The sequence below is a fragment of the Asparagus officinalis genome, unplaced genomic scaffold (assembly GCF_001876935.1).
Source record: "Asparagus officinalis unplaced genomic scaffold, Aspof.V1 AsparagusV1_Un314, whole genome shotgun sequence".
NCBI lineage: Eukaryota > Viridiplantae > Streptophyta > Magnoliopsida > Asparagales > Asparagaceae > Asparagus > Asparagus officinalis.
This window is the reverse complement of record NW_017972579.1, coordinates 162988-189284: the sequence shown is the minus strand read 5'-3', so window position 1 is coordinate 189284 and position 26297 is coordinate 162988. Positions and strand designations below refer to the sequence as shown.

The 26297-nt window shown below is 42.3% G+C and overlaps 1 protein-coding gene across 3 annotated transcripts in view; it reads left to right on the top strand.

Annotated features, from left to right (window-relative positions):
- LOC109827601 (ABC transporter G family member 45-like) overlaps positions 1–26297 on the top strand; it is an 82739-nt gene that overhangs the window by 30409 nt on the left and 26033 nt on the right. For all 3 annotated transcript variants that reach the window (XM_020394615.1, XM_020394614.1, XM_020394610.1), the window contains exon 2: positions 10937–11025. In XM_020394615.1, coding sequence (XP_020250204.1) covers positions 10937–11025 — 89 coding nt within the window. The remainder of the gene's footprint in view (positions 1–10936; positions 11026–26297) is intronic.

Below are 26297 nucleotides of genomic sequence, written 5' to 3'. Positions count from 1 at the left end.
ATCAAATCTCGTTAAATCCGTGTGTTCTTATTTCCTGTAAGTTTTTATCTTTTATTTGTGGTGAATTTCTTTCTTACTCAACTCTCAAACACAAGATCCGGAAGGGTACGGGGATTCGATTTGATTGTTTTGAATCCCCAACAACTAGTATCAGAGCTTCGTTCAGCAAATTTGTGAGAAAGAGAGCTATGGTAGAGAAAATAAAATCTAAGATCGAGAAGTTTGACGGTTCAGACTTTGCCTATAGATGGAGGACTATCTGTACCAGAAGGACTTGTATCGCCCGTTGATGGGCAAGGATAAGAGACAGAAGAAAGAGGAGTCAGACGATAATTGGGAGATACTGGATAGGAAGACTTTAGGAAAAATCCGGTTGTCACTCGCCAATACAGTAGCCCACAACATATTGAAGGAGAAGACGACGATAGGGCTTATGGAAGCGTTCACGAAGATGTACGAGCAACCGTCTGTAGCAAACAAGGTGCATCTCGTCAAAACTCTATTCAACCTCAAGATGGTAGAAGGACAGCCCTTCACAATGCACCTCAGCGATTTCAACATGATTGTTGATCAACTTATCTCCATGGACATCACGTTTGATGACGAAGTGCAAGCCCTATTAATTCTATCACAGTTGCCGGATAGTTAGGTAGGATGTGTGACGACAATCAACAATTCGGCGGGAAAAGATAAGTTGAAGGTGAGTGAGGTTATTAGCATGATTCTATCCGAGAAGGTTAGAAGAAAATCGTCCGAATCAGAAAGTTCAGGTTTAGCTCTAAGTTTCGAGCAGAGAGGCAGAAGCCAGAAGAAAGAGAACCAGAATAGGAATCAGTCGAAGTCGAAGAAGATGTCGAACTTGAAGGTTAGGCCTATCAAAGGAAAGTGTTGGAACTGCGGCTAGGAGGGCCATATGTCTTCAGTCTGTAAAAGTCCAAAGAATGATGCGGGTGAACAGGAGGCTCATATCGTGCAGGATGCTTTGATACTTGCTATGGACAGCGATTCAGATTCTTGGGTCATCGACTCAGGAGCCTCTTTCCACGCCACTACTAATAAGAAGCTTCTTCAGAATTATGCAGCAGGGGACAGATTCATACGAAGGGCTCTAAGTAGAACATAAAGAATATGAGACACGTATCGAAGTTAAAGAGAAATCTTATTTCGGTAGGGCAACTTGGAGCAGAAGGCTACGTTTCGACATTCATCGGGGATTCGTGGAGGATCTCCAACGGTACGATGGTTGTCGCCTGAGACAACAAAACATGAACACTCTACCTCACCTCACATACGAGTGACACCCTCGCAATTATAGCCGGCAAAGAGAGTACGGATCTGTGGCACAACAGGTTGAAACACATGAGCGAGAAGGGAATGAAAATTCTGCATTCATAGGAAAAGCTAACCGGGATCGATTCCGTGGAAGTCGGAGTTTGTGAAAACTGCATCTTTGGGAAGCATAAGAGGGTTAGTTTCCAGTAGGGTGGAAGGCCACCTAAGGCTCAGAAGTTAGAGTTGATTCATATAGATGTATGGGGTCCATCCAGTGTGTTTTCTTTTAGCGGTTCGAGATACTATGTCACCTTTTATCGACGATCACTCGAGGAATGTGTGGGTTTACTTCATGAAGCACAAGTCAGAGGTGTTCAGAGTCTTCAAGAAGCGAAAGGCCATGGTGGAAAATGAGACAGATCTGAAGGTGAAGTGTCTGAGATTAGACAATGATGGTGAATACGAGCTGGAGGAGTTCAAGAGGTTCTGTGCTACGAATGATATTCGCTTAGAGAGGACTACTCCAGGGACGCCGTAGCAGAACGGTATTACAGAGAGGATGAACAAAACCTTGATGAAGCGTGCCAGGAGCATACGATTATATGCAGGTCTGCCTAAAACATTTTGGGCGGATGTGGTGCATACGGCGGCTTACCTTATTAATCATGGGTCATCAGTTCTATTGGATTTTAGGATTCCAGAGAAGGTTTAGAGTGGCAAGAAGGTTAATCTCTCATACTTGCGGGTATTTGGCTGCGTGGCTTATGTTCACATCAGTGACCATGTCAGGGATAAGCTAGAAGCTAAGTCACAAAAGTATACATTCATTGGATACGGTATTGATGAGTTCGGGTATCGTCTTTGGGATGAGAAGAACAGGAAGATCATCAGGAGTCGAGATGTTATATTCAATGAGGAGGTGATGTACAAGGACATGAAAAATGCTAAGGATAGCCAAAGGAGTGGGAGCAGCACTTCGGATGCAGGTGGATCTGAGTACATAGATTTAGAGAAACTTCCAGATAGGGGTGATGATGTTTGTTCTGACCGAAGAACGGAGGAGGCTCCAGGTGCAGAAGCAACTACCCAGGACATGGAGATTAGGAGGTCATCCAGGGTACCCAAACCGAATCCTAGATATCTTTCATCTCTTGATTACTTATTGTTAACAGATAGAGGTGAACCGGTGTGCTATGAGGAGGCTATGCAAGTGAGTGAATCTCAGCAGTGGGAGCATGCGATGCAAGAGGAGATGGATTCTCTACTCACTAACGAGACATGGGAGTTAGCCCAGCTACCTGCACAGAAGAAAATCTTGCATAACAAATGGGTCTACCGAGTTAAGAAAGAGAGTGATGGAAGCAAGAGGTACAATGCCAGATTAGTTGTAAAGGGGTTCCAGCAGCGGGAAGGAGTGGACTACACAAAGATATTTTCCCCTGTTGTAACGCTCACAACCATCAGAGTGGTGTTGAGTTTGGTAGTTGCCGAAGACCTCTTCCTTGAGCAGTTAGATGTGAAAACTATCTTTTTTCATGGTGACTTGAATGAAGAAATCTACATGACGCAACCTGTTGGCTTCATTGAAGAAGGAAAGGAAGAGATGGTGTGTAAGCTCAAGAAGAACTTGTATAGTTTGAAACAGGCTCCGAGACAGTGGTACAAGAAGTTTGACAAGTTCATACAGAGCAATGGTTATGAAAGATGCAATTCAAATCATTGCTGCTATTTCAAGAGATTTGGGTCCATCTTTATCATCTTGTTATTATATGTTGATGACATGTTAGTAGCAGGACTGTGTTTAGAGGAGATAAACAGTTTGAAGAAGCATCTAGCAAATAAGTTTGCAATAAAGAATCTGGGTGCAGCGAAGCAGATTCTAGGGATGCGAATCAGTAGGGATGAAGCTGAAGGGACGTTGAGGTTGAGCCAAGCTGAATATATCGAGAAGGTACTTCAGATGTTCAATATAGTTCAATATACATAATGCTAAGGTTGTTAGCACACCCCTTGGAAGCCAGTTCAAGTTATCTGAGGAGCAATCGCCTATGACAGATGCAAAGAGAGAGAGCATATGAGCAGGGTGCCATATTCTTCGGCCATTGGAAGTCTTATGTACACAATAGTTTGCACAAGGCCGGACATTGCCCATGTAGTAGGAGTTGTGAGCAAGTTTGTAAGCAATCCAGGGAAGCAGCATTGGGAGGCCGTGAAGTGGATATTACGGTACCTGAGAGGGACAACGAACAAACCACTATGTTTCAGGAGGAAGGAGTTGGTGCTGTAGGGATACGTGGATGTGAACTTCACCGATGATCATGATACGAGGCGGAGCACCATGGGGTATGTTTATACTTTAGCGTTGACAGCAGTGAGCTGGGTCTCACGTCTACATAAGATTGTAACTTTATCTACAACCGAGGCTGAGTATGTCACGGTGACTGAAGCAAGCAAGAAGATGATCTGGTTGGCTGGATGTTTGGAAGAGTTGAATCTGAAATAAGGGAGAGGAGTTCTTTATTATGATAGCCAGAGCGCTATACACCTTGCCAAGAATCTAATATATCATGTCAGAACGAAGCACATCGATGTACAATACCATTTCATACGCTCGCTGATCGATGATGAGAAGTTACATTTAGAGAATATTTTGGGGAGTCAAATTCCGGCAGACATGTTGATGAAGGAAGTCACCATAGAGAAACTAGAGTTGTACGCAACTTCAGTTGGCCTTCACGAGTAGAAGATGAAGGCGGAGCCACACTAGGATGATCGGCGAGATCGCCGGGATGATGATGATTGAAGAAAGAATTTTTTTCGGAGAGGAGAAGATACTTGCAAAGAAGAAGAGAGTTCGGGAGAGCTCGTTGATGGCGCTTTGGTCTCCAAGTGGGAGATTATTAGTCTAAGTGTAGACCCAAAGCTAAAGCCGAAGCTGGAATCAGGAAGACGAAGGAAACAATCAAGACAAGCTACGGTCGACCGTGGCGGTTGGTGCGGTCGACCGCGAACGTGCACGAGACAGGAAAAGTCTCTGGACTTTTTCCGGTCGACCGTGGCAGATGATCTGGTCGACCGCGAGACCCTGTAGGCATTTTTGGGTTTCTGTCATTTATCCTATCGACCGCGATTGGTTCGGCGGTCGACCGCGATTGGTTCGGCAGTCGACCGTGAGTCGAGCTAGCAGTTTCCTAAACTGTTTTGAATTCTGTTTGGGCTGGGATTCATATATACCTATATGTTTGTAGGGTTAATTAGAACGTCGAAAAAGAGAGCTTTTAAGAGAGAATCTCAGAGAGATTAAACCCTAGTTTGAGTGCTTGTATTCCTTCTTTAATTAATCAAAGGAATTGTGTGGTGGTGTGGCTCCCGAGGACGTAGGCACGCTGCCGAACCTCGTTAAATCTGTGTGTTCTTATTTCCTGTAAGTTTTTATCTTTGATTTGTGGTGAATTTCTTTCTTGCTCAACTCTCAAATATAAGATTCGGAAGGGTACGGATTCGATTTGATTGTTTCGAATCCCCAATAAAACATACAGTATTTAACCATCAAATTTCACTATACTATACTAACCGATCTCCTCTTATAACGTTGCTTAATCCTAATAAAATGTCACATAAGAACTTTTATAGAATAAAAGATTATATGATAGAAACGAAGATGAAGAGGTCGAGGAATACTAACGGTTCTTGTGTTCTTGCATTTCCCTTTGTTATAGCTATAGGCATATGAATACTTATGACTAATGCCACCTAAGAGTTAAGAGTTAAATGTATTCAAATTTTTGCATCCCATAAAGTTTCTTTAGCACGAAGCATCATATACTAAGTCAGGTATAGTGAATGCTAAACTAATTTTTTTAAATTTTTTTCTTTTTGGAATCTTATCATCTCCTATTTCTCACATTAATAAAGCTCATCAAAATTTGTATGTCCTCTTAACCAAAACTCAGGTTGCTTTTAAATGGGTTTAAAAGAGTAGTTTTAAATCAAAAAAAAAATACAAATGCCTCAAATTGTCATGTAGTAGAGGGTCGTATACTCATAAAAAAATTTAACACTCAAATCCTAACATAAAAGAACTAAGTTTGTAACTAAAATATGGTACAAAGACTATGAGGGGGAAAAAGTGCAAGGACTAATTTGAGAATGAGGCTCCAGACATGGACCAAATTGGTATTTTAGCCTTAGATCTATAATAAATCATTAGGTAGGGTAGGCTTGGAAGCATAATTGAAAGAGTGAATCTCTACATAACAGTTGTTCTCATTTAATTACAAGTATGAGGCTCTCCATCACAGTCCTCTATCATTACCTACATGAATTTTGTACAGAGAATAGATAAATGGTTCGAAATGAAAATAACAAATTTATCAATGCCTCAGTATCTAAATATTTATCCTAAGCATTAATCTAATTCAGAGTTGAGCTTCCAGCATTTCGAAAATTAGGAATTGTGAAGAAAAACCTAAATTGATAAAAGAGGGGGAAAGACCAACACGGTTAACATGAAAATGAATATGAATGTAATTTATCCTCTCGTTGTTAACTTTCACTGTAGGTTTAAAACTTTTGGGTATTATTTCTGAAATTTTAAACTTCAATATATCAAAGTCAAAAATGGATGAAAGTTTATAGGATAAATTTTTAAAAACACCACTTTATCAAAATTAAATAGCAAAAACGACCGTTTGCTCAAAAAAAATAGCAAAATTGACCATTTTCAGAGGAAAAGGGTCGATTTCGCTGTGGCGGGGGCCCTAGCGAAGGCGTGTGGGAAGACGCGACGGTGGGAGGGGGGCGCGCGTGGCAGCCGCGGCAGGAGGTCGGGGTCCGTGGTCGGAGCAGGCCAGAGGCGATGGGGGAGAGTCCAGCCCGAGTAAGTCCACCAGCTCCGGCGGCGGGGGGATGGGGGGCTTAAACCTGCTCGGGCGATGACGGGCGGGATGGAGGCGGCGGAGGAGGAGCGGTAGGTTGATGCGTCCTGGCGCGGATTGGTTGGAGCTAGCGAAGGAGGTTTCGGGACGGCGAAAGGGAAGAGAAGCCTCGGCCGACGACGGGCTGGGACACGGGCGGGAGGAGAGGTGCGCATTGTGGTGCGGATTGGTGTGAGCTTGGGCGGAGAAGGTGGTTGTTGGGATTTTTTCTTTGATTCTTTGTGTAACTTTATGAGAATTAGATAGGGTTAAAGTTCTATCATGATTAGGAATTTAAGTTCTATCATGATTAGGAGTTTGAATCCTATTATAATTAGGAAGTTAGGCTAGAGATAGGGTTTTGGTTTCCCTATATATATTCTTCTATTGGATTGGTGGAGGAAAAATTATGAAGAAAAAGTAGAGATGTAGTAGATGAGAGAGAGAGAGAGAGGGTTTCGTAGTCTTTATCCGTGCAAAAGATTACAAGGAGTGGGCTTTGGAGAGAATATGAGAGTTGATTATGTATGTGAGGTTGAGAGATTGAGAGACGAGAGTTGAGTGGTTCCTCTTGTAGTTCTTCCTAATACATAGTGAATTTCTCGTATTGTTGCCCCGTGGACGTAGGTCGAAGTTGGTCGACCGAACCACGTAAATCTCAGTGTTCTTTTTTCTTGATTGTGGTTGTTTTATCTTATTGATTGGGGTTGGCTTCCGAGTTACGCATATCGTGATAAGCGGGGAGACTGACCCAACAAGTGGTATCAGAGCGATGGTGATGGATCCGGGAGCGAGTTTGCAAGATAGAAGACGACGTCGTGCAAGATTGAAAATCGGCGTTACAAGAATCAAGATGAAAAGAAAAAGGAAAAATACTGTAGCGGCGGTACTGTAGCGCAGCGGGCACTGTTCACGTGGGGATCCGATAGTCCAGATTGATTTGTTAGCCGATTGAGGATTTGGAGGCGGATTTTGGTGATCCAGGAGTCGTTCCTAGGTTTTTCGACATGCTGAGTTCGTTTTTGGCATCGGTTTCATCAAATTCAAACTCTACGGTGACTGATTTGAATTTTGATTGGAGAATGATGACTTCTTCGGGTCCGAAGTTTGATATTCCGCTATTTAACGGCAAGACAAATCTGATGGTAGATAAGGAGCATGAGTTGGTTGGTGTGTATACTTGAGGAGGACAGTGCCAGATTAGGTGGAGCTTGTAAGCGGGCACGACCGAGTGACACACATGGAGATGAAGATGGTGGCGTTGGACTTGAAGATGGTGAGCGCTCATATTCAGTCCAAGCCAAGTGATGGAGGAGATAAATGCATCCAGCTCGTAGTGTAGAGTAGGAGAGGTGCACCGATATGATTTGAGAAGTGTAGAGTAGGAGAGGTGCACCGATATGATTTGAGACGAGCGATGCAGGTGGAGCACAAGGACAACATGAGAGGTGGAGGTGTTACGACGAAGCAGAAGATAGTGAGGATCATGAAGGCATCCAATTGGGAGTGCAGGTGTTCTGATTTGAAGTGCGCAAGAAATAGAAGACTCTTGCGGGAGAGACAAAGTTTTAAGACGACGATGATATATCTTCAAGGGAGTTTGGGAATCAAATCCAAGGTGGAGATTGTTGGGATTTTATCTTTGATTCTTTGTGTAACTTCATGAGAATTAGATAGGGTTAGAGTTTATCATGATTAGGAGTTTGTGTTCTATCATGATTAGGAGTTTGAGTTCTATCATGATTAGGAGTTTGGGTTTTATCATGATTAGGAGTTTGAATCCTATTCTAATTAGGAAGTTAGGCTAGAGATAGGGTTTTGGTTTTTCTATATATATTCTTCTATTGGTGGAGGAAAAACCATGAAGAAAAAGTAGAGATGTAGTAGATGAGAGAGAGAGAGAGAGGGTTTCGTAGTCTTTATCCGTGCAAAAGATTACAAGGAGTGGGCTTTGGAGAGAATATGAGAGTTGATTATGTATGTGAGGTTGAGAGATTGATAGACGAGAGTTGAGTGGTTCCTCTTGTAGTTCTCCCTGATACATAGTGAATTTCTCGTATTGTTGCCCCGTGGACGTAAGTTGAAGTTGGTCGACCGAACCACGTAAATTTCAGTGTTCTTTTTTCTTGATTGTGGTTGTTCTATCTTATTGATTGAGGTTGGCTTCCGAGTTGCGCATATCGTGGTAGGCGGGGAGACTGAAATTCCCTAACAGTGGTCGGGGACGGCGGAGGGGAAGGGGGAGGGCTAGGAGGAGGGGGAGAGGGATTGGGATCGCGATTTTTTGGGGGGTTGGGTCACGAGCGCACGAGAGAGAGAGGGTTGGTGGGTCAGTTTTACTTATACAAGAGAGAGGGGGTTGGTAGTGGTCGGTTTTGCATATTTTTTTCTCAGGGAGTTGATTTTGCTTAATAAATTTAAAAAAAGGTGTTTTTATAAATTTGTCCAAGTTTATAATATTAAAATATAATTAGGGAGAGTTTATTTAATTGAAAGTAAAAAATGAAAGTATGAAAGTGACTCAAATTTCTCCCTTTCCATGTTTGTTTCGTTGAAAGTAGATGTAAAAGCGGAAAGCAAAATATATGTTACATCGGATTTAATTCATTTTTTATCCGTAAACAAGTGCAGAAGATGAAAAGGTAGGTAACATCTTAAGAAAAATATGTTTTTGTTAAATCTTCTGATATTTTTCCATATTACTCAGTGTTTTGTAGTCCAATCTGCACATATATTTGACCGCATCATATTTGAGTTTGGAATTATTTATAGTTTTCTATACTAGTCCCTAAATCTTTACTATTTCTAAATTAGTTCCTAAAATTACTGAAATTGGAATTGGGTTCCATGATTCTTTTGAGTTTTTCTAAGTTTTTTTTTGGCAAAATTATTCACCTAATTCATGTATTTGTATAATTACTACGAATTATTGGAATTTAAATTGATTAATCAATTAATTAAAAGATATTATCACATTATCTTTCCTTTTCCACTTTCAACTATAATTTGGTTTTGTAAAGAAACACTGTACTTCACTTTCATCAGATGTGAATACACTTTCTCACTTAAAAAAAGTAATTTTCGAACTTTCAAGTCACTTTCAATTTGCTAAACGCCCTCTTAATCCTTATAATTATGAATTAAATAGAATAGACCTGATATATATGTCCCAGTAAAATTCTGTGGTCACTAACTAATCACATCCTAACTAAAAGGAATTATTAAAAAAATAAAGAAAGAAATATACGCATCTAACTGATCACTGTATATAAATTAACAGGTTATCATGTCATCTTTAGTCCCGAGGAGAACTTATGTCAACTTAAGTTGACAAGAACCTTTTTATCCACCAAACTTTATATCCACTCATATATATATATAAAAAGTCACTTCATATCATGCAAGGATCCCTAGGAAATATCTAATGGTTAAGAAGTTTGGTGGATGTCAACTTAAGTTGACATAAGTTTTTCTCCTTTAGTCCCTCCTATTATACTTTCATATGAGTTATGATCCTTCCTTTCATTACTGTGGTCCCTACCTACTTTAAAATTAATAATTTTTTTATACCCTGGTGTTTTTGTCAACAACAAAACATCATGTGTTTGGAAACCATAGTATTTTATGAACTAAAATATTCTCAAACTAAAAACAATACACTTACTTTAAAACAACTTTTAAGTGTTTTTGAGCTATGAAGGGGTCATAATATGATATCTAACATAATATATTATACAATAACTAATAAAATTTATTTCAATATGCTTATTATTATATTATATTATATTATATTGTATTGTATTGTATACTATTATATTAGTAATTGTATTTTTATTTATTTAATATATTAATAATATAATATAACATATAATACTCATAAATATGTATGTAATATAATTACATGTTAAAATGTTAATATTTATAATATATTGATAATGTTTAATATAATAAATAATAATAATAAAATAAAATATATAGGCAAAATATTATATTATAAAATTTATTAACAATATATAATAATATAGTAATATTGTAAGTAAATATATTCGTAATAATATGATATATGATTAGTAGTAATAGTAATAATACTTTTATATGCAATAATTATATTATAATATGATATAATAAAAATATAAATATAATTTTATAATACATTGTATTATAATGTTTTGTATTAATATTAATATTAATATAATAATGTAAAATAATAAAATTATAATATAATAGTTGCAATATATTCTATTATACATAATTTAATATATTAATAATATGTTTATTACTAATGTTAGCACGGGTTGATCTAGTGTTGATAAAAAACAATCACCATAGTGCTTTGAAAACACTTTTAAGAGATAACACAAGACCATGTTGATTTTTAAGAGAAACAAAATAATAAAAATGTCATGGTCTCCAAATAAACCCTATAGTTTTTAGTTGTTTTCACAATATTCTAACAAAATAATTTCAACTTTCGCATGCATTAAATTCCTAACAGAAATATGGTAAGATGTTTAACTTTTAAGAGATAACACAAGACCATGTTGATTTTTAAGAGAAGCAAAATAATAAAAATATCATGGTCTCCAAATAAACCCTATAGTTTTTAGTTGTTTTCACAATATTCTAACAAAATAATTTCAACTTTCGCATGCATTAAATTCCTAACAGAAATATGGTAAGATGTTTAATATTACGCTTCAATTTTCTTGACCATAAATTCATTAACGAATAACTATATATTTATGCAGGACTTCATGAGAACTTTGCACTTGATCTCTTCAAAGAAAAAACGGATCAGAATTCTTCATAGAGTGAAGGGGATCATAAGGCCATCTAGGTAAAATCCCTATAGCTATTTCTGTTTTTTTTTTGGTTGATAGATTAACCAATAAATTTCATCAAAAAGAAAATCAAAGAAATGTTTAAAGCAAGTCCATAGGCCAAAGACCTATGATATATATTTATACTAATCAATGTGAATAGGTTGAGTACCCAAGAGTCACCCTCACTTAATGGGGTGTTACATCACCATAATGGGGTGTGAATGGAGGGATAATGAGGGGGAGGTCAAAGGCCTCCCTCATCTCATAATACCCCCCCTTATCCATCCATTACCTTGAGTTTAGCTTATGAACACTTCAGGGTTCGTAAAGCTAATGGGGTGGATACTTCTGGATCCAGAGTAAACTTGTTTGCCTCGTTAAAACCTTAGCTGTGGAAAACCCAGTGGGAAAAAACCATCAGCCTAAGGAAAAAGAGTACAACCCATAGGTTACTCCCCCTGAACCATACAAGCTTCAGGCTTGTAGGTCTTTCAGATGTCTCATCCCTATTCCTTTTACAAGTTTTACAAAAGTACATCTAGGCAGAGCCTTAGTGAACAAGTCAGATAAATTATTACATGATTGGATCTGCTGTACTTTAACTTGCTCCTCCTCTTGAAGATCGTGCGTCCAGAAAAACTTGGGAGATATGTGCTTCGTCTTGTCACCCTTGATGAAGCCAGACTGAAGTTGAGCAACGCAGGCTGCATTGTCTTCAAATATAGTAGTTGGCTCAAGGTCCCCAGTCTTCAGGCCGGTAGATACTAAGATGTGTTGAATGACAGAACGAAGCCAAACACATTCTTTGCTGGTTTCATGGATCGCGAGGAGTTCGGAATGGTTGGATGAGATTGCTACAGTGGTTTGCTTGACAGACCTCCAGGAGATGGCCGTACCACCGAATGTAAACACAAATCCGGTTTGTGATTTCTCGGTGTGGGGATCAGACCTGTAACCTGCATCTGAATAACCAATTAAGGTGGGAGACCCACCCTTCGGGAAATATAATCCCAGGTCTATAGACCCTTGGAGGTAGCGCAGAAGATGCTTAACTCCATTCCAGTGGCGCTTTGTGGGCGCTGCACTGTATCTGGCTAGTAGGTTAACTGAAAACGCTATATCGGGACGCGTACAGTTAGCCAGATATAATAGTGCTCCAATGACACTGAGGTAAGGTACTTCAGGACCTAGCATTTCCTCCCCCTCTTCCAGCGGACGGAAGGGGTCGTTCTTTACATCCAATGATCGAACAACCATTGGTGTACTAAGAGGATGACATTTATCCATTCGGAAATTTTTAAGTAATTTCCGTGTATATGTGGATTGGTGTAACAGGATACCACCCTTAAGGTGTTCGATCTGTAAGCCAAGACAATACTTTGTTTAAAGCAAGTCCATAGGCCAAAGGCCTATGATATATATTTATACTAATCAATGTGAATAGGTTGAGTACCCAAGAGTCACCCTCACTTAATGGGGTGTTACATCACCATAATGGAGTGTGAATGGAGGGATAATGAGGGGGAGGCCAAAGGCCTCCCTCATCTCATAATAAGAAATATATAAACATTCAAAGCACTAAAAGTACCACAACAATAAAGAATTTAAGGTGGAAAAGTCTTGTATTATAAAGTTATACCCTGACATATGCGCTGAGTTCGTTTAGAAGGATTTTAAATTTTATACAGGTTTAATTGTGCAATTGGTACCCCAAAGTTCCTACCTATATTGAACTTTGATGCCTTCAAAGTTTTTTCCCCATTTGATACCTCAAAGTTTCACCTATTATGAACTTAGATAGCCCGAAGTTTATTCTTGCAATCTCTAATGTTTCTGAGGAGGGTTTACTTTTCTATTGTCATTATAAACGCTCTTAAATTGTGTGAGAAAATTATTATGGACATCAGTAACAAGATGTTGGACTGTAGAGTTCAGTAATTCACATTCATTTCACGAGCGTTTTAATAATTGCTACAAAGGTATAAAAGTCCAAAGCATGTCACGTATTAATCTAGATTTACGTATTAATCTAGATTTAACAAATAAATGAAATACACTCCTAAATATAAGGCACCCAAACTTTAATTTTTTGAAATATTGGGATATTAAATGGGGATAAAAATATTGGACTATATAAAAGTTTAACGATACTTTTGGGTGCCAAAGCGCTTACCTTGAACACCTGATCACCATATATAAGATAGAAAACGAAGCGTAGACCTCATACGCTAGAAATCTACATTTATACACTTCCACTTAAACGGAAAGGAGATTCCATCCAAGATTTTAGCCATTAAATAGACTTGATAAATCAAATCCACTGAGAGATGAGTAGAGGAAAGGATAGTAATGATAAACCTTTATTTACCGAGTGTAGCTTGTTAAAAAATTAAATGGATAGATCTCCTATCCAATAAAGGGACTTGCGGGAATCACCCAATAGTTAGAGCTCTCACTCAGAAAGTGATCCTCTAAGGATACTTTTGCCCCACCATCTTAGCCGAGTCCAAAAGGCATTTCTCCCAATGCAAAAGTGACAATTCTTCTCAAACGTGCCCGAAATTCAGCTACTGAACTCACCCCCATTATGAGCCCGATTCCATTCACTCAATGGGGATTAGACTTATTGAGGTCTCTCCAAATACCCTCTGGGAAACGAAAATTCTTAATTGTTGCCATTGATTACTTCATCAAATGGATCAAACCCAAACCATTGGCCAAAATTACCGAAAGCAATATCACAAATTTTGTGTGGAGATCCATTGTCTGCAGATTTGGCGTTCCCACCTCTTTTGCCACTAGCAATGGCACTCAAATTGACAACAAAGGTTTCCAAAGTTTTTGTAAGGAATGGAAAATATGGCTCAAGTTCGCCTCAGTAGCACATCCTAAATGCAATGGACTTGCAGAAGTCGCCAACAAATGCATTCTCCAGACTTTGAAGAAGAAGGTGGACAAGGGGATTGGGAATTGGGTTGAAGAGCTATATGGAATCTTGTGGTCTTACTGCACCACTCATAAGAGCTCCACAGGAGAAACCCCTCTCAAGCTATCTTATGGAGCCGCGGCACTAGATTCAAGAGCTAGAGTCACCCCTGCAGAAGTCAGCATACAATAATCAGACTATAACATTTTGATGAAGACTTGAGTCCCACGGGGCCTCAAATCAGACTCGACCTCATTGATGAACTTCGAGAAGAATCTCTCTGATCTCAAGTCATCAGTCAACAGCGAATTACCCGACACTACAACAATATAGACCGGTCCTAAAGATTCAATGCCAACGATCTCGTTCTTCAAAGAACCATTTTGATAAAGACACCAAGTGTGGCAAGTTGGTCACCAATTGGGAAGGACCTTACATAGTCTTTTAAGAAGTGCGTCCCAGCACTTATTAACTAAGAAGCTCCGACGGGAGGATCTTGCAACATCCTTGGAACATAGAGCATCTCAAAAAATAGTTTCAGTAATTGTAAAACTCACATGTGATATTTCTAACAATTTTATTACAGTATGATCTTGTAGCGCCAGAGCTTCATGGGAACATGAAGCCGAGTAGCGCCAGAGCTTCATGGAAACATGAAGCCGAGTCATCCCTAAAGCAGCCGACTCTGAGTCAAAAACCTTGGTACCCATTCGGGATAAAGCCAAGGTGCATACCTAAATACATTGGTGTCATTACGAGTAAAGCCAAGGCACGAAGTAGAGTCGTCCTTGAAGCAGCCGACTCCAACTCAAAGACCTTGGTACCTATTCAGGATAAAGCTAATGCACGTACCTAAAGGCCTTGTGTCATTACGAGTAAAATCAAGACACAAAGCTGAGTCGTCCTTGAAGTGGCCGACTCCAACTCAAAGACCTTGGCACTCATTCAGGATAAAGCCATGACACGTACCTAAAGACCTTGGTGTTTTTATGAGTAAAACCAAGGTACGAAGCTGAGTCGTCCCTGAAGCGGCCAACTCCAACTCAAAGACCTTGGTACCCATTCATGATAAGGCCAAGGCATGTACCTAAATACCTTGGTGTCATTACGAGTAAAACCAAGGCATGAAGCCAAGTTGTCTCTAAAACGGTCGACTCTAACTCTAAGACCTTGGTACCCTTTTAGGATAAAGCCAAGGCACATACCTAAAGAACTTGGTGCCCATTTAGGATAAAACCAAGGCGCTCCATCAACTCGATTGACTCCAACATATAAAACCTTTGGTATCGTCTTGACAAAAACCAAGGCATGAAGTTGAGTCATCTCAATTACAAATCTCAATACGAGGAAAATTGTAGACGAATATAAAAAACAAGAAAGGGGCACAAATCGAATAGGCAAAAGTAATATTTATTCACATATCAAAATATATAAAACAATATTTACATCAGAAGGATGCTAATAAAAAAAGATACATAGAACTCTCAGGGGGCTCGACGCGGATTAGGAGTTGGGCTGGGGAGTGCGGCACTAGATTCAAGAGCTAGAGTCAACCGGGGAGAGACAGCGACAGTAGGAGCCGGTGGAGGAGTCGACTGGGGGACGGACCTCACCTCTTCATGATCATCCCCATGCTGGCTAACACGACTATCTCGAGTGAAGCCTTCTCTTGACTCCTTGCTCCCTCATTCCAGTCATCTACATCCAATACTATCCCACCTCCCTTCATCTCTATCTCCTTGAGGACATCATGACAATTGGCAACTCAAAAGGGATAATAGAGATGGGTGGCATCTGATTTGCACCAAGAGATAATCCAAGCCGCCTTTGCAAGCCAGAGCCACCTCTACCTCACCTAGAGGGCTGTCACGGTATTTTTCCACAACTTCTACCCGATAAGTATCAGATTCAACATAACTGAGGTGACCCTGTAGAGCCTGCATTTCAGCATAAGATGACTCTCGTTGTCTTTTGGCCTCCAATGCCACTCAGGTCGCCTCCTTCTTCAGCTTCTCATGGGCATCCACTGTAGGCATCTAAAAATGCCTATAGGTGTCCGCGCACAGCTCGAGATGGAGAGAAGATGACGAACGTTATTATCCGAGTCTAGGAGGATTATCTGATGCCGATAAGTACATGAACCGGGATGGCGAACCAACTGTGTCTTGTGCGCTCACCGGGCACCTCTAATTGGCCGTCACGCCTGTCGATCAACTCGCGCGTGTCGGTCAGCTCCAAGTGACCAAACGCACTCGTCAGTCAGATCGCACGTGTCGGTCAGCTCCAAGTGCCATAAAGAACTTAACGAGCGCATGAAGCGAGTCAACAAATCATGCAAGTCAACGGAATGACGAAATACGCAATGCAAGTCTGGAGAAGTCAGAAAGTGTCGAACACCTCAAAGTGGCCCACAAAAAGAAGAGGTATTTAACCATGCTACAATTTGAATCTGAAGAAACTCAAAAAATAAAAGTTGTAGGTATCTTCGTCAGCTTTCCAAGGCATCTTGAACCAGCTAATCCGAGGTCGGACGAGAGAGTTAAGACCAAAATACCGAAGGTATCTCAAACTGACCCGCGTGACGACGAGTCAGATCAATCCGACCCGTGCGGTGGCGGGTCGGACCAATCCGACCCACGCGGCGGCGGGTCGGATCAGTCCGTCTCACGCCCAGAACTGCTCGTAACCTCCAAAACACATTTTTAGGCTGTTTTGATCGGTTTCTTCTGTTCCAGAGGTTTCTAACTTCCTAGATATCATCTACAAACGTAGTTAGGCCGTTATTGACTGAAGATAAGGCCAAATCACTCATTATTATCCAAAACCCCCCAACCGAAGCCTATAAGTACAGGCCTGGGGGCTCATTTCACGGGGGTAGATTTATTATCAAGAGGAGGAGGTGTTGTCAAACTCCAGAGCTAAGAACCACGAATTTCAGTGAGGGTTAGCAAGATCCCGGCGAACTCCAGCATAAAGAAGGAGCTATTCGAAGGATCTGAAGCCCGATTCCACCGTTCCTTGAGATTAGGCTTGGTCTTAATCTCGAGAAGAGCTACTGATTTCGCTTGGTTGATTTCAGCGCTTTAATCAAATAATTCCTCGGCGAAGGCAAAGCTCTGCCGAATTTTCCATCAACCGGATCCAGATTTAAGGTGGTCCACGGATATTAACATCCCCGGCATAGGCAAAGATCTCACGCAAGCAGAAGATCGATAAACGATCTCTGCGTTTGTTTGATGAGAATTGTATTTTTCGATTTCATTGTGTAAGAGTCTTATAAAAAGACCATCTTTTTGTATTTTCATTGTAACACGACTGAAGTTGTAATGAATACCTCAATGAATAAATCAATTTTCTATGCAAACAAGCTGGCAACCATAGTGGGAGCCAATGGTCTCGCTACCGAGGCCGTCGTGTCGCAAACGATGATTAAGATCCCGGTTGAAGAAGTGGTCGAATACGAGTTCAACCAATAGAAGTACGAATAATACCTCTCGTCCTCCTCCTCCAGATCCTCCGCTTCTCGCAAGCGCAGGAAGATCAACACCCCCGTTGCTACAGTAGTTGCACCTTGCAACGTCTTTCCGGCCTCCAACGAGTCCGGATCTGCAGATCTAAACTCCTCCTCAATCAAGGAGTTGAGTACAGAAGGCACGCCCACTCTATCAAAGAGAGCTCGCTAAAGGCAGCGCCAACGCCTCGCGTGCCAATTCGCCAAGGCTTTGTAGCCCGTAGACGGGATCCGCTATGAAGCAGATCTGAAATTCAAGGAGTGTCAAGCGCCTCAACAGCGGACGAATGACTAATCCTCCAAATTATCAACGGATGAATGGATCTAAGTCAAAAGGACCCGTTCAACTCTTGAGGAACGGATCCAAAGGCGCCGCGCAGTGATGGATCTAAGTCAAAAGGACCCGTTCAACTCTTGAGGAACGGATCCAAAGGCGCCGCGCAGTGCTTGCACATGCAAGAATTCTTGTGCAAGAGGCCAAAAAGTTACAGAAGAAAAAAGTGGAAAAGAAGCCACTAATACTGCATCAAATTTGGAGTCCAAAGTCCAAGACGACGGTAAAAAAAATCGAGAAAAACGGGTCACTCGGATCCGACCCTCCAAAGCGCGGGTCACTCCAATCCGACCCTCCAGTTTGCGGGTCACTCGGATCCAACCCTCCAAATCGCGGGTCACTCGGATCCGACCCTCCAAAACGCGGGTCACTCTAATCCGACCCTCCAGCTCACACGGGTCACTCTAGTCCGACCCTCAATTTCACAGGTTACTCCAATCCGACCCTCCAGTTCGCGGGTCACTCAAATCCAACCCTCCACTTTGCGGATCACTCAAATCTGACTCTCCACTTCGCGGGTCACCCAAATCCAACCCTCCAACCCGCGGGTCGCCCAAGTCTGACCCACGCCAGGGTCAAGACAGGAGACGTTCTGCACCGGTTTTGTCGATCCCTTCAAGTTCCGCGCCTCTAGTGGAGCCCCGCGACAGCGTGGATTTCTTCCGATTCAAAGTGAGGATGGTCGACCGCCTGGGTCCTTTGCACGAGGATCGAGGTAAAGTTCTGATCGAAGAACGCTTGGGTCCAGTGACTACACCTCGAGTGACGCGTCAAGCTGGGGGTCGCGCACGCCCTCGAAACAATTTCAAGCCTTCTCATAAAGAAAAAACTCTAGTTTTCAACCGTCTGGGGGTGTGTATTCAAGACCAGGAGCCTGTTGAGACCCCGCGCTCCCAAAAGCGTGGTTCCAAACACGTGACTCTTGAGAACGCTACTAAAGCGGTAAACCCCCTAAAAGAAACGTATTCATCTTTCGATGACAATGTTACACCAGGGGAGTTGTGCCAACACACGATAAGTTAATCCGGTCATCTGACCGACGAGTTATACTATCGGGCTGGGGGTACGAACAAGTCTCGGAAGAGAAATACCCGGAAAACAAAATCTCACTGCCGGTATGCTGAAGTAATCAGGGTAGTATTATCAGCGTGTAGCTTCCCCAAGACCGCTCCACAGAGGGTCTCGATATTTGAGAGGATCTCTAACGGAAAGGCTAAGTCCAAACCAAAGCATCTCCGTAAGAAACGATCGGTCGTTCAAGGTGACGAACCCCCAGAAGTCACGGTTAATATGGTTGATAAGGGAAAGTCGATTCGACCTTCTAGCTCTGATCCGCTTATATCGCATCATCTAACCCGATTGCAATCAGGAACCATTAGACAAAGAGATTATCAGAGAATGCAGAGAGGATTATCCTTGGATGATGAAGTATCAGATGCCAACTCTGTAGTCGCTTCTGACAAAATGGTGTCCAGCCCAGGATAATCCTACGAGGCATTCATGATCAACACCGAGCAAATTAGCAAAATTCTCAAGGATGCCCTAATCAAGCAGAAAGAGGCATTCAAGATTGAAGTGGAAATGGCTATGCAGCGGATGAAGGAAGAGCACGACCAACAGATTAGGGTTCCGTCCAATCAAATTAGCGAATCCAGTCGTCGCAACACTGCTAACCAAGCAGGGAGCGATTCAGATGTGGATGAACGCCTCAATGCTGATAACCCTCCCATTGACCAAAATGCTGGGGGTGGCCCTATTAAAGATAACAACGCTGGGGGTGGTCCTACCGAAGACGACAACGCTGGGGGTGGCCCCGTTATTCCTCTTAAGAATCATCCTAGGTCCGATACGAGCGAGGATGAGAAAATGAAAGATCTCGAGAGCAAAATCAACACTCTAATGTCTGCTCGAGAGGTGAAAAGAACCGACATTCCATGTCCTTATCCAAGAGAGTGGGATTCAATAGCATACCCGGCGAAGTTTAACCTGATTAACTTCACTTCGTTTGACGGGAAAGGTTCACCCACTCAACATCTGATCTACTTCAAGTCCCACTTGGGTGTGATCTCCGGCAATGAAGCCTTGATGGTTTGGTCATTCGTCGGCATCCTTCGCGGGCCCGCCTTCGATTAGTACCGTCGTCTCAAGTCTGGGAGCATCAGCAGTTGGGATGACCTGGAGAACTTGTTCCTCGCTCACTTCTTTGACGATGATTCCGAGGTGTCAATCAGAACACTCTTCGATGAGAAGCTAAAATACGACGAGACGGTCGATGACTTCATCAAACGCTTCCGGAATAAGGCGATGAACTGCCGAGATCCGATCACAGAGGACTTCATCCTCCAAACTTGTCACAACAACCTCTCTTTGGACGTGTTGGAAGTTATGGGAGTCGCACCGTTCAACACATGAAAAGAGTTGAAGACGCGTGGAGAGCAGGCTGAACATTTTCTAAGGAGGAAGAAAACCGAGAGAAGCCAACCAACGGCTAACTCTCCGAACTCAAGCTTCGTCTCCCGTGGTAAAGGGAAGACACATGCAGCAATCATTAACGTTAATCAGACGTCACAACAGCAACCCCGAAGACAGCAGAAGACTTCGAGTTCAAGACTCCAAAAAGAATACTCTTTCAAGGACGAAGATGTTCCAACCATCTTCGAATCCCTCCTTGAAAACAACAAGATTAAGCTACCACCTATCGCAAATCAGGAGGAAGCTGATAATATTGCGGATCCAAAGTACTGTGCGTACCACAGTAGGATCCTTCATCCCACCAAGGATTGTTTTGCTCTCAAAAATAGCATTCAAACCTTGTTTGAAGCCGGCGTCATAACGCTGGGATAAGCCAAATGAGAATGACGACACTCCGAAGAGTATACGAGTATAAACTGCTTCTCAAAACTCCAATAGGTATATGAGTCTAAACTATTTCCTTTCTTTCACGGGAAGTTCCTGGAGAGTGCCATACCTAGTATTCTTAAGGATAACCCGATCATCCAACTAAGTACAATGTTAGACCCAGTTCTGAAGAGGAAGCTAGGGGTGGATGATTCATGTAACGGGAAGTTCTCAAAAGAACGTTACATGTAATTTTCTTAGGGATAACCCGATCATTACAAACAAAGTGATAAACACTAACCCCCACTATGATTTCCGAACACTCTTTTGCTGAGACGAGATTCGATCACTTCGTTGGATCAATCTTCCCTCACAAAACTCCCGTTGGTGTTTGACGACTCACAGTCTTCCTGTTTGCGTAGAAAATTGATTTTTTCATTGAGGTATTCATTACAACTTCAGTCGTTACAATAAAAATACAAAAAGATGGTCTTTTTATAAGACTCTTACACAATGAAAATGAAAAAAATACAATTCTCATCAAACAAACATAGAGAGATTGTTTATCGGTCTTCTACTTGCGTGGGTTCTTCGCCGGTGCTGGGGTTTATATGTGGATGACCGTCGATCAGATCCGGTTGCTGAAAATTCGACAGAGCTCCTACTTCACCAAGGAAGTATTTGCTTGAAGCGCTGAAATCGACCAAGCGAAATCAGTAGCCCTTCTCGAGATTAAGACCAAGTCTAATCTCAAGGAGCGGATGTGAACGGGTTTCAGATCCTTCGGATTGCTCCTTCTTTATACCGGGATTCGCTGGGATCTCGCTAGCCCTTGCTAAAATTCGTGCTCCTTTGACTCCTCAATCCGGCAGCACCTCCTCCTCTTGATAATTAATCCCCCCTTGTGAAGTGAGCCCCTAGGTTTGTATTTATAGGGCTCCGGATGCAGGTATGTGAATAAGAATGAATGATTCCTCCTTATCTTCAGTTAATAACTGATTAACAATGTTTGAGGATGATATCAGATCAGTTTGGATGCTCAGGAACGAACAAATCCTGAGAAAAACCATCAAAAACTAAACAGGGATCGAAACAGCGCAGGGGGGCACGAATCGGCGGAATCCGACCCGCGTGGGCGCGGGTCGGACAGATCCGACCCGCGCGGGCGTGGGTCGGACTGAACCGACCCACGCCGGCACGGGTAGTTTTTCCCTTTCGCTAATTTTTATGTTTTTCGACTTTTTTGATTTTCTGGGACTTGTAGTTTTTCCCGTTTCGCGTATTCTGTTGACTTGTACGCTTCATTGCGGGACTGACCGTCGAACGCACGTTGGTTGACGTGCGTGTGTTGATCGATGTGCACGAACTGATTGATGCGTGCGTGTTGATCGACGTGCGTGAGCTAATTAACGAGTGTGTGTTGACCGGTGCGTACGAACTGATTAACGAGCGCGTGTTGACGGACGCGTACGAGCTGATTAACGTGTGTGCGTTGACCGACGCGCACGAGATGATTAGACGTGCGCGTGCTAACCTACGCGCATGAGCTGGTTAGCATGCACGCGTTAACATGTCATGAGCTTGATTGACGTGCGCGCGTTGACCGACGCATACGAGCTGTTTGACGTGCACGCGTTGATGAATGCGCACGAGCTTGATTGACGTGCGCGCGTTGACCGACACGCACGAGCTGGTTGACGTGCGCGCATTGACCGACGCGTACGAGCTGTTTGGCATGAGCGTGTTGACCGACGCGCACGGGCTGATTGACGTGCGCGCATTGACCGACGCGCACGAGCTGGTTGACGTGCACGTGTTAACCAACGCGCACGAACTGATTGACGCGTGCGTGTTGACCGACACGTGCGAGCTAATTGATGCGCGCGTACTGATTGACGCGTGCGTGTTGACCGACACGTGCGAGCTAATTGATGCGCGCGTGTTGACCGACGCGTGCGAATTGATTGACGTGCGCGTGTTGACTGACGCACGCGATCTGATTGACGAGCGCGTGTTGATCGACACACGCGAAATGATTGGCGCTCGCGAGCTAATTGACACGCGCGGGCCACTTGGTTCGTCGTTTCATTTCATGCGCTTGTCGACGATAGATAATCCTTTTAGACTCGGATAACGATGTTCGTTGTCTTCTCTCCGTCTCGAGCTGTGTACGGATACCTATAGGCATTTTTAGACACCTACAGATACCCCCTCCAAAGCATTTCAGACTCATTTCTTTTATAGAAGAGTCTGGAAGGCTTTGGATAAGATAGGCCTTTTCCTCAATTTCGTAGAGGGACCTGTGAACTGCTTCAATTCTTAACTTCTTCAGCCTTCAGTCTATTCAGTGTTTTGTCGAATAGATGAAGTTCTTCCGGCGCTGCGTTTATCGTTTGACCGTTGTCAAAATCTTGAATTGAAGTTGGTGTGTAAGTTTCTGAACTTAGCTCGTGTTATTGAGTTGACTTTGAACTGATCATCTTTGTTAGAAATTTATATCTTAATCCGATTGAACTCCTTGAAATCATCGTTTGCCTTATTTCGGCGAGATTACTGACGTGTTGACCGGCGTTAATACAGTTTATACTCGTACGTTTGCTAGAATCTACACAGTTTAAGCTCTTAAGGTATTGGAGCGTGGCGATCCCAAATTTTAGGCTGCAAGACCAACTTGTTAAAGCTGATTCATCTGCATTATATGAATCTTATCCTAAGGTTGTTGGATGCTCGAGTCACGAGACCAACTAACAGAGCTGGTGCGTCAATGACTCATATTTATAGAATTTTTGGTAAATTCTCAGCCATCAACAGGTTTGATGAGCCTTTACCGACTACCGTTTGAGTCGGGCTAGCATGCGGATTGTTTAACTCCGTTTCACATGTGACGTTGTGATAAGAGAATTAACTCACTTAGACTTGGTGCTATAACTTTGAATACATAGACTTCGTCATTTTTACGGGAATATGGCACCCGGTAACGCATATTAGGTGCTGACTCATCCTTACTTAGGATTCGGGATAAAAGTCCCCAGACTGTGATTCTGGTGTCTTTTTCAATTGATGAAAGACTAAACCGGCAACGCGTGTTAGGCATTGACTTATCTCTGCTTAGGATTCGGAATAAAATTCCCTGCGCGTGTAAGGCACGGATTATGGTGTTATTAATAACAACCTGTCATAATGTCAAATATGTGAGCTTTTGTCCTTTTCATGGTAAAAAACTAACCGACAACGCGTGTTAGGCGCTGACTTATTCCTACTTAGGCTTCGGGATTAAATTCCCTAGACTTGGATTATGGTGTCTTCTTCAATCGGTAAAAGACTAAACCGGCAACACGTGTTAGGCGTTGACTTATCCCTACTTAGGATTCGGGATAAAATTCCCGGCGTGTGTAAGACACGGATTATGGTGTTATTAATAACAACTTGCCACAATATCGAATATGTGAGCTTTTATACTTTTTATGACAAAAGATTAACCGGCAACGCGTGTTAGGCGCTGACTTATCCCTACTTACGCTTCGGGATTAAATTCCCTAGACTTGGATTCTAGTGTCTTCTTCAATCGGTGAAAGACTAAACCAACAACGCGTGTTAGACGTTGGCTTATCCCTACTTAGGATTCGAGATAAAATTCACTGAGCGTGTAAAGCACTGATTATTTGGGTTAAAAAAGGTGGTGTCTTCTCTTGGGGAAAAGACGAACCCGATACTAGAAATAAAGAATTTTATATTCTATTTCTAGTTGCGAAGGAAACTCCAAGTGGGATCTCCACTTCGAGAATCCGGACAAGATGAAACTAAGAGTGGGATCTCCACTCCGAGAAACGAATAGATTCGGATAATCCTAACTGTCGGAAGGTTTGATTACCGAACTAAAGATAAATTTCTCGTTTTTTAAGAGTGAACTATGGTTTTAGCCCTAACTGTAGGAAGGTTTGACCAAGCGGGAGTTTGAGGTGACCCTAACTGTAGGAAGGTTTGATCACTTGATTTGAAAGTGGACCTCTCGTTCATTGGAGGAATCGGATTTTGGTTTTGTCCCTAACTATAGGAAGGTTTGACCGAGTGGGAGGTTTGAGATGATCTTAACTGTAGAAAGGTTTGATCGATTGATTCGTGGACCTCTCTTTCATTGGAGGAATCGAGAGGTGATTTTGGTTGTGGTCCTAACTATAGGAAGGTTTGACTAGGTAGACAGTGGGAGTGGGAGTACAAATCATAGTGGGAGTATTGACTTGTACAAGTCACTCAGAGGGGGTTCCTGATGTTAAGCGACAAATACTTAACACGGAGGGATTTGATAATTATCAATAATCAAGAGATTAAAATTCTGAGTACTATGTCCGGACTCTAACAATGGGAGTGTTGAGTGCACAAACATAGAGGGAGTTTGAGTGGGAGCTTAGTGTTTATCACTTTGCTTGTAATGATCAGGTTATCCCTAAGAATATTACATTTAATATTCTTCTGGGAACTTCCCCGTTACATGAATCACCTACCCCCAACTTTCTTTACGAAACTGGGTTTATCATTGTATTCAATTGAATGACCGGGTTATCCTTAAGAATACCAGACATAACACTCTCCAGGAACTTCCCGTGAAAGAAAGGAAACAGTTTAGACTCATATACCGGTTAGAGTTTTGAGGAGCAGTTTATACTCGTATACTCTTCGGAGTGTGAATGGGCAGTTTATACTCTTATACTTTTTGGAGTGTGAAGGAGCAGTTTATACTCTTATACTTTTTGGAGTGTTACCGTTCTCATCTGGCTTATCCCAGCGTTATGATGCCGGCTTCAACCAAGGTTTGGATGCTACTCTTGAGAGCAAAGCAATCCTTGGTGGGATGAAAGACCCTCCTGTGGTACGCACAGTATTTTGGATCCACAGTATTGTCAGCTTCCTCCTGATTTTTGTGATAGGCGGTAGCTTGATCTTGTTGTTTTCAAGGAGGGATTCGAAGATGGCTGGAATGTCTTCGTCCTTGAATGAGTACTCTTTTTAGAGTCTCGGATCCGAAGTATTTCGCTGTCTCCGGGATTGTTGTTGCGACATCTGATTAGTGTCAACAGCTGCTGCAGATGTTTTCCCTTTACCACGGGATGTGAAATTTGATTTCGGAGAGTTAGCCGTCAGTTGGCTTCTTTCGATTTTCTTCCTTCTGAGGAAGCGTTCGGCCTGCTCTCCGTGCATCTTCAACTCTTTCCATGTGTTGGACGGTACAACTCCCATAACTTCCAACACGTCCAAAGAGAGGTTGTTGTGATAAGTTTGGAGGATGAAGTCCTCTGTGATCGGATCTCGACAGTTCATCGCATTATTCCGGAAGCACTTGACGAAGTGGTCGACCATCTCGTCGTCTTTTTGCTTCTCATCGAAGAGTGTCCTGATTGACACATCGGAATCATCGTCAAAGAAGTGAGCGAGGAACAAGTTCTCTAGGTCGTCCCAGCTGCTGATGCTCCCAGACTTAAGACGGCGGTACCAATCGAAGGCGGGCCCGCGAAGGGTGCCGACAAATGACCGAACCATCAAGGCTTTATTGTCGAAGATCATACCTAAGTGGGACTTGAAGTAGATCAGATGTTGAGTGGGCGAACCCTTCCCGTCAAACGGAGTGAAGTTAATCAGGTTGAACTTCGCCAGGCATGCTATTGAATCTTACTCTCTTGGA